Here is a 13,441-nt window from a genome sequence, read left to right as displayed (position 1 = left end):
GCCCTTTCTGTTGTCGCAAAGTGCCCAGAGTGCAAACACTACTGCGCTGTGGGTCACTTCCTTAATACAGCCTGATGAGACCATTCTAGACAACCATTTTGTTCCAAATCCCTAGTGTACTGTTTACGACTAAAGCATCTACAAATATTAAAATTTGAGAACTGATGATGAACAACTAGTGGTAATCAACCTACCTGTTTAGTGTATAGCGTTAATGAAAAGTGGCGGGGAAATTCTTGCCATCTACTTGTAATGTTTCTTGAGTATGTATGGTGAGGGGGGGTTTCATGTTTCCTTGGTCTGATGTTCGGCAGGCTATTGGGGTTTTGTGTAATGTATACAGAGGTATCATTTGACGCTCTTCCTTTGTATTTCTCTTGTTGGGTTCTGCCCATCTGGTACACTGACTGAAAACTCAATAAAATCTGAACTGTGGCGCTTAACCTGTGATCCCGGGACCCCTCTGGGTCTGCAAAGCCTACTCCAGGGATCTGCAAGTGCTTAGAAAATTTAATATTAACAAATGAATTAAGTGTTTCTGAATAAAGACCAAAAAGTACCATTGAGAATTTAAAAACCGAATTTAAATGTGAAGGAATTTGAAACTGAAAATTAAGGTCTTATCCATAAACTGATATATGGGAGCAGTGTGAGTGCATCAAACGGAATATAGTCTGGACTAAGATTGTATTTAGAAAAGGTCCAACCTTCCCATTGGAATTTAAATGTTTTCATATTTGTATATTTATTTCATGAATGCTTGTTCTGTATTATTTTAAGGTTCAAATGATTGAAAATGCTTAAGCTGGATTCCCCAGTTCCAATAATGATTCCGTGGGGGGTCCCTGGGTTCCAGTAATGATTCTGTGGGGGGTCCCGGGGTTGCAGTAATGATTCTGTGGGGCGTCCCTGGGTTCCAGTAATTCTGTGGGGCGTCCCTGGGTTCCAGTAATTCTGTGGGGCGTCCCTGGGTTCCAGTAATTCTGTGGGGCGTCCCTGGGTTCCAGTAATTCTGTGGGGCGTCCCTGGGTTCCAGTAATTCTGTGGGGCGTCCCTGGGTTCCAGTAATTCTGTGGGGCGTCCCTGGGTTCCAGTAATTCTGTGGGGCGTCCCTGGGTTCCAGTAATTCTGTGGGGCGTCCCTGGGTTCCAGTAATTCTGTGGGGCGTCCCTGGGTTCCAGTAATTCTGTGGGGCGTCCCTGGGTTCCAGTAATGATTCCGTGGCAGTTCTCAAGTTCCAGTAATAATTCTGGTGGGGTCCCTGGGTTCCAGTAATGATTCTGGGGGGGTCCCTGGGTTCCAGTAATGATTCTATGGGGGTCCCTGGGTTCCAGTAATGATTCTGGGGGGGTCCCTGGGTTCCAGTAATGATTCTATGGGGGTCCCTGGGTTCCAGTAATGATTCTGTGGGGGTCCCTGGGTTCCAGTCATGATTCCGAGGCAGTCCACAGAAGTCAAAAGGATAATCGCTGTTCTAGAACAACATAGATGAGCAGCAAATGTCTCCTTGGTAAAATGCAGCTGATGGGTTGAAGGTTGAATGCCTGACCAGGAGGTAGCTTTGCAAACCCTGGGGTCCTCATACTACTTCATGTGAAGCTCGCCTACTGGCTTGGTTTTCCTGCACTGATGCATAGGGACCGGATAGATTGATCTGATGTGTGTAGCCCCTTTGGTCATGCTCCCTAAAGCGCTGCAACTGTGGTTCACATTCAGTCTCTTTGATGTAAACGTTTGCAAGTTTCAATTTTGAACTAGTTTGCAATCTTGTAAGATTGCACCACATCTCGGGACTGTCATGTCTTCTGCACTGTTCTATGCTGCCCACAATGGGAGTTTGTGATAGAAAGTAAGGTCTAGCTGTGGATGGTTGGATGGAGGCTATTCCATGTATGTACCTTTAGGAACTGCATTGTTTAAAAGCATTCCAAACAAGTTATTTCACCATGTTGGAAACTCACTTTTCTTTACCCTTTACGTTTTCTCTAAAAAAGCTGTAGCATTAAGCCATGTTCGCAGAATAGTTTCTTCTGGATTCGAAACCTTCGGAGTTTGATAACCTGAGCGTGTTCATATTGGCAAGTTAACTGGACAAACCCCTATTACATAGTGTCTGAAAATTAAGATGTTCATTTAGCAAGCGGTATCCCTAGCAACTTAATGATTACAAGTTAGATTGCAAGTTATTTATTTCCTTGTTTTCACAGTGCGGATTGACCTTGCCAGATTGTGTTCATGAAGTCCCTTCAAAATCCGACTTTAGTTCTGAAAGTGTTGTAACCTATAGAGATGCTTACATGCATACCTGTTGTGAGTTCTAGCTGTGCCATAAATAAAACTGATGCCTTTTGTGCATCCTTGTCCAATTAATTTTCTGGACGAAAGTTCAGTGTAAAGAGCTCAGACTAGTTCTCCCTCCATTAACCAGAAGTCTGAACACTTTTCCATGACCTGCATTTCACTGTCGATTGCCATTGTTTCAGGCATTATAATCACAACTGGACTGTGGTAACCCCTCGAGTATCGTGATGTTCTCAGTGCAGGGGGAAGAGTGACGTTGCACGACTGATATCCATTTATTACAGTATTTAGTGTAACATAACTAGATTACATTGGTGTCGCAAAATATTATATCTGTACTATGATAAATTAGTTATTACAGGTGAGAAAAGCTACACTGAGCCATTAATAACATCAAAGATTTTTCATACATTTATTACAGCCTTAATTTTATTGTAAGATTAGTTTACTATCTGTCCTTGCTGTTTCTTTTTGGGATTTGTAACAGCAAACGCGATTGAGTATCCGAATTGTAATGCGGGGGATTGAAGTCTGGGGAGTATGTCTGCCATCTTCCGTGGATCACGAACTTTGGGGTGCAGTAATTGTTCATGCACCTAAGCTTTCTGCAGACTAATACTTTATGCATTTTATTGTTTCAGCTGGTTAAAACTCACAACTTGCTGCCAAGCAGAAATTACATATTTGGCTACCATCCTCACGGGATCATGGGTCTGGGTGCATTCTGCAACTTTGGTACTGAGGCCACCGGTTTCTCGGTGAAGTTTCCTGGTATCCAATCGTATCTTGCTACTTTGGCTGGAAACTTCCGGTTGCCTCTGCTGAGAGAGTACTTGATGTCTGGAGGTAAGGATGAAGGCCCACTCCCCTCAACCTGCAGATGTAGCAAATAGTTTCATGTGTTGGAGTCAAATGTGAGGTGGAATTGCTAGTTTATGCAACGGGAGGAAGATGCATAGTTGCATTCCTCTATGCAGTCTGCTTCTCATGGCATTTGGGCACCTAGCCATTTACCTGCCCATGTTTGGGGATTTACGTATACTAGCGGAGCAATTTAAAGGTACAAGCCTCTCTTCCTGCCTTAACATCCCCTGCCTCCCAGCGACAGGCTCCTAAATAGGCAAATACTGTTCCATTGCCTTTCCAGCAAGAGCTTCATCCATGCTATTTAGGCTACACCCATCTTCCTTTTGCTCATCCTATGCTGACAATGCCTGTGTTCCCTCTCTGCACAGAATTCACTTCCTTTTTCTTGTCCTGTGCTTCAACCTTTAGTAACAAACAGTCTTTCATGGATCATGCATTCCGCTGCTGATTAAGACCCTTCACGGACATGACTTACTGGGATTACGTAGCACTGTTTGTAATCAACTTATATTTTAGACACGTTTATTTCACTGCTGTTTAGCTGTAAATATGAAGCTAACCACACAGCAAAAGCCTATGCTGCCCTAGGGGACTGTTTGTTTGAGCATAATGTAGTGGGAAGGGGCTCTGTAAAACAAAGCACATTTAAACGAAAACCAGGAGGCTCACTCTCTGAACTTGGCCTTTCTTAATGATGGAACGGCAGATTTTGGGGTAACTACTCCTCTGAATGTTCTGTAGCATCTGCTGAAGACAAAGGCTTGTATGAAGAATTCAGATACTAGATACAACACTGATATACCTGTCCGCCTTGGGGTGGTCTTCTGTCAAACGTTTTGCCTGCACCCTCCTATTTTTCTGAATTTGTTTTTGACTTTAAGACTCTAGCACTGGTTAGAGGTAAAGTGCACAAAGTGCTCACTCCCTAAAAGATGGTAGATTTAGCTTTAACATGATTGGCATATTTAATTTACTAATAAGTCTCTAGTAATTTGGTATTCTAAATAACCAAATTAAAATAAATTCAACACTACTAGTGGGCTTGCAGCACTTATTTTGCCTCCCACTTAAGTAGCCGATTAAAACATATATACCAGGTCTGCTAATACAGCCTGAATGGAGTTTTAAACCCCTTGCCAAGCCACATCTGGGCACAGCCTCACTTGTAAATAGATAGGCTGTGTCCTGCATTCACATAAGTACTTCACACTAGTGCATTGTGCCTGCAGCCAGGCGGGAGCCAGGGGAGGAAGGATATTTCAAGTACTTCAAAGAGATGCTCTAGAAAAGTCTTTCTTCAAAGAAGACACCAGGTATAAAAATAAGACACTCTGACCCACTTTCATTACACTCCTGGACCTGCAGAAGGTCTCTGAGGACTGCCTGCTGCTGTTGCCAGCTGTGTACTTCAGAAGACTGCTTTGCTGCACCTGGAAGGACTGCTTTGCTGCCTGAAGCTGGTCTTGAACCCTCAGAGCCCTGCACTGCTCCTTGAGTCCTGTTCCACTGCTTGATCCCAGAACTACCAGAGTGACTCCAAGGGCTAGTTGGCTGGCCTTCTGATTAGAACATCACGGATAGAAAAGGCTACAACCATCTTGAACCCGAACCTAGACCTAGCCTACGCGAGTCCTGACCTTCCAAGTGGTGCCCCAGTCCTGGGCCCTTGGAAGTGGTGCTAAAGTTGCCCAGATAGCTTGGGACTTAAAAAATGTTTGGTAGAAAGTGCTGTGAGAACAGAGTGGACCGGGACCTACCCGTTTGTCAATCCGTTTGTCAATCCGGCCACAGTGCATTGTCGGTCGGCCTAACTTCACAGCAGCTCCTGCCATGTTCTGTGCCATAGCAGCAAATCCTGTTCAGTGGTCCTTCGCTGAAGGGGTTTCTGGCCGCGTGGAGCTTGCAGCTTTGTCCCACTCGAGGTTTTCGACTCCCAAAAAAGACTGAGGTGCATATATACAAGGGAGGTGGCAGAGAGGGGTATTAAGCCTCTTTTCTCCCCCTCCCCCCACTTCAGAAACACTGGACTATATATACAAGAATATGGTGCAGCCCTGCATTTCCCCCTGTGCTGGCGCTACACTTAGCAGCCTAGTGCCAACGCAGGGGTGTCTGCGTGCAGGGGAAGATAGTTTATGTGCAGGAAGGTCTTCCGTCCTGCACATAAACTATCTTTAAATGCCGTTTTGTAACTTCTGTGTGCTGATAAATGTAGCACACACACAGGTTGCAAAACGGCATTGAAAAAAAGATTGTTTATGTGCAGGAAGGGGGACCTTCCTGCACATAAACAATCATTTGCCTTTTGCTGTTTTTATGTGTGCTGAACAAGGCAGCACCCAAACAGCAAAAAAGGAGGAGAAATGAAACCTTTCTCCTCGTTGCGCCAGGGTTAGACCAGGGTAATTCTGGCGCTGCCTCCGATTTACGTGACTTGTAAATAGGAGGCAGCGTCGGAATCCATGGGTGTTGCGGTGGAATGCCCACAGCAACACCCATTGCCCTCCCCTTTCACGCTAAGCATAGCACGAAAGGGGGCCTATTCACAAGGCAGCGTTAAGCCAAGTTATGTGGCATAATGCTGCCTTGTAAATAAGACGAAGCCCCTATCGCCACAAACGTTCCAAAAAGTGACCTTCCCATGGCGATAGGGGCTTGTACATATGCCCCCTGAGTCCGAAAGTGGATATGTTCACTGGGACTGTCCAGCAGCTCCTCCATGATGATGCCTCCTCCGCTGACACCGCCTGCAGCCTTGCCCCGTTGAACTTTACCTTCTCAGACATTTTTCCATAAAATTTCTGCTAAGTTCGGAGGTAAATACCGACTGAGCCCAATCTACTTCTTGGTTCCGACCGTGCTCCATGGCCAGTCGTAGATTTTGACTTTAAACCAGTCTTGAGCAACTAGATGTCTGCAGTTGGCGTTTTCATCTTTTAGATTCTAGTTTTTTACCTCCAACATTAAAATTTCAGTACTCTGGTTCTAATGATTGGATTTTTATTTTGGTGTCAAATAATTAAAAAAAAATATATAAAAATTGGTGTGGAAGTTTTCCTATTGTGTTTTCACTTTATTATGGTTTGTGTGTTGCATGAATACTTCACAAGTTGTCTCGAAGTTAAGTCTGACTGCTTTCGTGCCAAGCAACCACAGGGTTAAGCACAACTTAATTCAGTGACTTTAGGGGATTACCCTGACAGATTTCCACGCCACCCAACCAACAACCCAATTTCTCACAAACATTGGGGACACCCAACTAAATTTAGTTTTTCTGTGTTCCAGGGTGCTAGAGCACTTCAAATACTGGAGAAATATATTTTTTAAAGTTCATGTTAAACAGAGCATAAATATAATGTATGACGCAGGTACCAAGAAACACTTCTGGGTTCAAATTTATGTAGTGGTTCCGGTTCTACAATGGCTGATCGACATATGAGATCTGAATCTGCAGGTAGCCATTAGGAACATTTTCAGCCTGGCCTTGAAGACTGCGAAGGAGGCGACAATAGATGTTTACGTGGGAGTAGAGGCAGATGCAATCTCACAAAGATGTGAGGACTTGAATGAAGGAATTTTGTCTTATTGTTCTGAGAAGAAATTAACAGATGAGTGAATAACTGTTTTTCATGGTGCCAGCTTAGTGCAGATGTGCAAAGCACAGCCATGTTTTCTATGAGACGTCACTGACTCGAGCTAAGACTTCAGATCTGGGCACAAAATATCAGATGTTCCAGGTGATTGAGATGGTAATTGTGGCCCCTTGCATTTGTCTGTGTTCAGGCTAAGTTTAGGATGACACCCCTGGATCTTGTAAATGACCGATTCAGGTGTAATACCCGTATTTTGCTAATCTTGAGTCTAGTAAGTTGATTGTGGTTCCTTGAATAAAAGAACAAGGAACCCGGTTTCCCAGATATTAAGCTATGCCTTCATATTTTTCATACCAGTGTTTCGAAAGTGGTTTGGGTCAAGCAGATGTTTGGCAGAGAGCGCATCTATTGAAATCTGTTCATGACTGTAGTAGTCCTACCTCACCAACGGTGTCCTTGACTTCCGTTATCTGTGGTCAGAGAGCGGCTGTCGTGATGCATTGTAGCAGTTGCTGAGGTTAGAACAGGCAGTGCAGAGAGGAGTTCCCTTTGTCCGGGTGTTGGATGGGGTGGTATCTGATCTTGTCCTGATGTAAAGGCCTTAGAAGGTGGTTGCAGTACTCCTTGAGTTTCAGTTATTGGGGATCGGGAGTCGGTGGGGGGAAGGGGGTGGGCAAGAGTAGGTCTGAAGTTTGTCCTCTGGTGAGGTAATTGACTGCCTTTATTAAACGGTGTATGTAACTGGTTTTGGTACAGTTATTTTCTGGAGAGAAGCACCAATGCAGTTAGCCAGAGGTGTAGGCCTCTTTGGCCATAAAGGGGTGAAAGTGTCCGAGTGTTGTGATTGTCCAGACCCATGCAGTAGATGACCTATAAGCCGATTTGTGCTGAGCATGTGTGGGACCTAAAACCAGTCTACTTTTTGCGGACCGGTTCATCGGTTTATCTGTTTTATAGTAGTATTCCTCCAGTAGCTAAGGAGTTCTGTATAAGGAGAAAGTATATAAATAAACATATTGTGAGACTCCAGTAACTGAGGGTGGTGCAAAGTACTATTTCCCACAAAGTTAGTAAGCGATTACCTTGCAAGGTAAATTATTTCAACTGAAAATCCTGGGCTTCCCATTGGTAGCCTATGACCCATCTGGTCTGCCTTGCACTCAGAAATGCAAGTATTAAAGCATTACTAAAACGTGCTAATGTTTTCAAACTAACTTATAAATGAGGAAAAACATGTTGAGCAAGCCAAAATTACAAATCTGATGGAGATTGGCAGTTGCTTAAAGAAAATGCCAAACTACCATGCATCACAATACAAGGTTAGTCAATGTTAGTCTGCATTAACTAAAGTTAACACCAGATGGTACTGCTCTACACACACTGACTGCAAGGGCAGGGTCAGTTAACATGCAGAATGGTGCATGCAGATGCTTCCAAATTCCCAGGACACTCTGGTGGACCAGGCCACTGGCTAAAGGAGAGACTGTCCATGTGCAGTATGCTATTGCCATTCAGATAGGATAGAAATATATAACATTTATATACCACCTCAATGTGCCGGTTACTGCAGGCAACCTGTCTAGAGCCCTAGAAGTATCACCTCTACTAAAGTGGTAGGAGGCGGAACAGTTGTGTGTATTGCAGTCTGCCTGATTCCAATCCCTACCAGTTTTTCGGAGGCAGGTGGTATGTGAAAGGGATAAAAGAACAAGTTATGGGATAGGTATCTATTGGTATGATGTAGGTCTCCTACATTTAATGGGGTGACAGTGTATTGGCAAGGGAGGTGGCCGAAACGAGGCTGATCGTCACATTGAGGATGGGAGGGCACTATCTTCTCCAGATCTTCTGCAAAACCACCTACTTCCTGTTATCTGGATCAGCCACTTTTACATACCTATCACACTTTTTTTCTTCTTACCACTCTAACTACTCGCATCAGTCTTTCACACGTTTTAACAGGTAATGGACCAAAGTTAAATGCACTAACTTTTCAAATGAATTATCTATCTCTACCAGTGCAGATGTGGACACCAATGCAGATAAGGAACACTCTGGGATTAACCCCCCACAAGCTGATGGCTCCTATTAAATACTGTTGCTCTCATTGCAAGGCAATTCGGTTCCTTGCTTTCCAAGCAGTCCTAGCTGTTAGCCATTAAGACATATAAACATTTGGTTAAGACTGCTCCATCTTCCTTTTCTGCTATCCTGACTAAGCTGTCAACAGTTCTCAAGAAATTTTCACTATTAAAATCTTTTTGCTTCCCTCTTGTAAAAAAAGAAAAGCAGATACCATAGTGCTTTTCCAGCAGTTATGCTCTACCCAAGCGAATTTCTTTGAGGACCAAATGCTCTATATCCACTCAGCCCTTAGTGCATCTTTCTCCTCCATTGCTGAGGGCCCCATCTTCTCTATCATTCCAATGAAAAATGCCCAGGTGTGCCACTGCATTTCTCTATTCAATTAGAGCCTCTTTCAACCACCATATCAGGTTCTCCACTTGATCCCCACCCTCCATGCTTTCGATCACTGGGCCCTGGGTCTATTTTGTTCTACATTTTTGGATCTGTTCATCTAGTCCTAGTCACCCCCTGCCAAACCAGATCTGCTGATCTTTCAGTCTTAAGCAACTATCACACTGATCTCCTTTCTCCCTTTCCTTAATAAAGTCCTTGAGAAACTATCAGTGTTCAAGAAATTGATCTTCTGAACTCCTCTAAATCTGGATCGACGCCTCCCAGGGGATGCAGACTGTGAGATCTGAAATTAGATCATTAATTGATCACGGTGGAACTTCCACACTGATTCTACTTGACCCATTGGCAGCTTTTGATACCTTCTCTCAAGATCTACTAATTTTCCATCTTGACACCATTTGAGTCCAGGATCAAGTACTTGAGTCTGCAGTTTTTTCTCAAAATACAAATGGTTCATCTACCTCCCATCCGTTCTCCCTTCCGTCCTTCAGTCCAATTATCAATTGCTTTTCTCCTCTTGACTTTATCTGATCCTTTGACTTTAACATGTTATATGCCAATGACACTTGTATCATCCTCTCGATCATCGACTATTTCTGCTATGTAGACAATGTTCCTCTTGTATGCTTGCAATTGCAAGGTGGATGTACAGAAAGTCGAATCAAACAGCAATGGGTCAAAGGCTGTCATCCTGGGTGGTAACGCTTCCATTTGGTCCTCCCTTTGGTGGACCCTGAACTGGGCATCTTCTCCCTTCCAAAATCCACAGCCAAAAACTGGGTGTTCTGTTTGACTTTTTTCTCTCACTGGAGCAGGATCACTACTTCTATCCTTTCTAAATTGTCCCTCTCTCCACTAAGAAAGCCATTGTTCTAGTAAGATCTGTTTCAGTATAGAAATGTGCTCTATCAAGGCATCCCCACCCACCTATCAGTGCCTTTAGATTATTAAGAATACTGCAGTCCATATTTTCCTTGGGGATTTGTCGGCTCGCCCGTTACCCGCTGTTCTATTACAAATCAGTCTTTGTTGGCTTCTAATTGCCAATCTGGCTATTTGTTTAAATCACTATGTATCACTCCTCTGGCCATTCACAACTTAAGTCCTTTGCTTCTCAGGAATAAGTTCCTGCCTCATGACAAATGCTCCTCTTTGCACCCTATGTCCCAACATGCTTACTCTTCCCAGTTTTAGATGGTCCCGTCTTGGTGGTTGCGCCTCCTTTTCTTTTTTTTTTTTTTACAGCCAAACTTTGGATCTCTTTCGTCTCACATCTTTCGATTCAGAAACCTCTCAAATATTGGCCTTCTCAACTTTGGGAAACATTATGCTAGCCTGTTTCGCCAGGGCAAAGGTGGTTCTTTTATAGGTGTGAGGTTTGTAGGGGCCACCATTATTGGCCTGAGAACTGGTATTTAGATATTTAGTTGCATTATGGAGTACATAGGAGCAAGAGGCTCCTAGTAGGAGCAAGAGGCTCCTAGACTGCATTCAAGAACAATTAGGCTCTGATTACCCGTCTTCCTTGAAATGGAAAAAAAAACGCACTTTTCATCAGGAGTGCCCATTCATGAATAGAATGCAGGTATTTTAATAGAAAAGCAATTCTTGGCTAGTGTGGAGTGCCCTCCACTCTTGAATTCGAGCACTGATCATGGTAATCTGTCGCGGTAGATGGATTATTATGTACAGCGCCATGAATGCGAATGAGCACAATACAGGGGCAGCCTCTACATATGCTACAGTTTATAGGCGGGGTTTTTGATGTAAATAGCGTGCCGCAGAAAAATGTATGATTTGGCTATTTCTTGGTGCGCTTGTCTATAATGTTTGCATATGTGCCTTCATGTATCTACAGTGTGCCTGACCTATTGGCAGTGACAATCCTGAGCAAGTCTGTTATTATGGGAGGAGCTGAATAGTATGCACAGTCGCCTCTCCTTAAAAGGAGCACTTCTGTCCCAACTGCTGGGTAACATTTTATCTGCTTGGGCAGACTAGCATCTGCTCTGCTGGGGTGTTTTCTGTCTGTGCGAGTACACTAGCATCTCCTCTGGTGGGTTGCATTCTGTTGACGCATACACTAGTCATCAGTGATGTGACTTGGGGCCTGGTTATGACCTTTGGCTGTGCAGGAGCGGGTGGTAGGGAGACCAACTGACATGGATGCAAAGTCTGGACATGACTGTAACAAATTCAGGACAAAGGGTCAAAATTCAGGACAAAAATTCAGGGCAAAGGGTAAAAATTCAGGACAAAAACTCGAGACAAAGGGTCAGTTTTACAGACCCATCGAAGAAGAGGCCATACCCCACTATTCTATCAATGTGTTTATTTACTATTTTCTACATAGTACCATACATTCAATATGGTGTAATCGACTCCATTTGTTCCTCGGTGCACTCATTCCAGCCATCTCAGTGATTACATAGAAGGGCTGTCTTGCAGGCTTCCTTTCAGGTGTTGTAACCTCAGACCTCGCCATTAGGAGCTAATACAGAAATGGTCGGTTAAGCAAAAACAGCATGCGAGAAGGTAAAGCAAAGGTGTAGATTAATGTTTCTTTATCGTGCACTTAGGCCATAGCTTTACTTCAGAGGAAAAAATTAATGCACTCAAAACAAATAACTGGAGGAACGTCTGTTACCGAGAATATCAAAGAAATGTATTTCCATTTTTGTTTCAATGGGCCGGTGAGTCTGGGCATTGCACACAAAATGTGGCAAACCTTCCAGTGATAATCCACCACTTTTTCAAACGCCCTCTTGTCTATCCGAGTGAATGGGCTGACACTTTTGAGGCTAGGGAGAAGACCAGCAGCGCGGTCTTGTTGTAAATCTGTTTTACCTGTGAATATTTCAGCAATGTTGGACACTGGATACAGGGCCCACTGCGATTCAAAGCCATCTTAAAGTTATAGGCTCGCGCATAGCAGATGATGCCTGTTATCAGGAAGTTTCATGTGACTTCATCCATTCAAGGAAATACCGGCTCCAAAACAGCCTTAACATTTGCTAATTGCACACATTTGCATTTCTTTGGGGAAGCAGACTCTGGCTAGAAGGCTCCTTTCTTTTTCACCTTCTGCCCCTCTCTCCGGAATGCAGCACAGGAGACTCCCTCTCTTCAGCTGGGTAATCGCAATTGGGGGAATTAACTTTTGTTTTTTAGTGGAGAAGCTAAACTGACAGTCAAATGCCGTCCGTTAACACACCTATCGCAGACAACGGACATTAGGCCTAATTTATGGGCAGTTACGAAAATTATGGACAGTTGGTCACCCTAACAGGTGGCACACCACCAAGAGTCGCTGCCACCGGATTGCAAGTAATTTTGTAGTCGGGCGGGGGCAATGGCGGTCCCACGGAGGTGATTTTTTTTAAAGGCTCATTGTGATCCTTAAACAGCACCACTGTGGGACCGGCAGTTCACATTCCTGCATGGGGAGGAATGCACCATATTGTGCATTCCTTTTTGTGCAGGAACTGGGGGTGCAAAACTATGGGTGGGGACCTATAGGCCCCCACTGCATGCACCCCTGTACACAGGGGCAAGAGGGGTCCTGTAGGGCCCCCTTTCTTTCCTCACCGCCAGCAGTTACATGGAGGGAGAACCTCCTTGACCTCGCTGGCTGTGAGGAAAGTCGTAATATGCTAGGCAGAGCCTTGGGGCACAACAAAGCATAATGTGGCCCTCAGACCACCGCAGGACCACCAGGAAATGCAGTTAATTGGGAAACAGCTTTTACACCGCAACCGTTGCAACACATGCAGTTACCCCCACATGCTGTTGCAACAAAAAAGATGTGTAGCAGTGGGTAGAAGGTGATGGATTCAACTCCAACACCTTCCCTACTGTTGGGCACACACTGGAGTTGGAATAGAAAATTAATCTATTCCAATTTTCAGCGCTCCCCCCAACAGCAAGTCTGGCTATAGTTTGGCATTTCAACGGCATGCTGGGTAATGGCATGCATTGTAATGTCACATAACTACTTGGCAGAGCCTCAGGGCACAACCGAGCATAATGTTGCCCCCAGACCATTGCAGGACCGCCAGGGAATGCAGTTCGTTGGTGGCTTCTGCAGTGCAATGGTGGTCCAACCATCAAAGTTCTAATAGGGCAGTCGGACTGCTGGTGCAGCGGTGGCTGGGGCACCATCGCCATGCCCATGCAAGTCTGGCAGTCCTCCGACCGCT

The 13,441-nt window shown here is 44.4% G+C and overlaps 1 protein-coding gene across 1 annotated transcript in view; it reads left to right on the top strand.

Moving 5' to 3' along the window:
• DGAT2 (diacylglycerol O-acyltransferase 2) overlaps nucleotides 1–13,441 on the top strand; it is a 67,410-nt gene that overhangs the window by 40,449 nt on the left and 13,520 nt on the right. Inside the window, exon 5 of the mRNA XM_085623283.1 lies at nucleotides 2,943–3,147. Within this exon, the coding sequence (XP_085479409.1) occupies nucleotides 2,943–3,147 (205 nt within the window). The remainder of the gene's footprint in view (nucleotides 1–2,942; nucleotides 3,148–13,441) is intronic.

Source organism: Triturus cristatus, chromosome 8 (assembly GCF_964204655.1).
Source record: "Triturus cristatus chromosome 8, aTriCri1.1, whole genome shotgun sequence".
Taxonomy (NCBI): domain Eukaryota; kingdom Metazoa; phylum Chordata; class Amphibia; order Caudata; family Salamandridae; genus Triturus; species Triturus cristatus.
The sequence above is the reverse complement of the archived record's forward strand: the minus strand, read 5'-3'. Positions and strand labels throughout refer to the sequence as shown.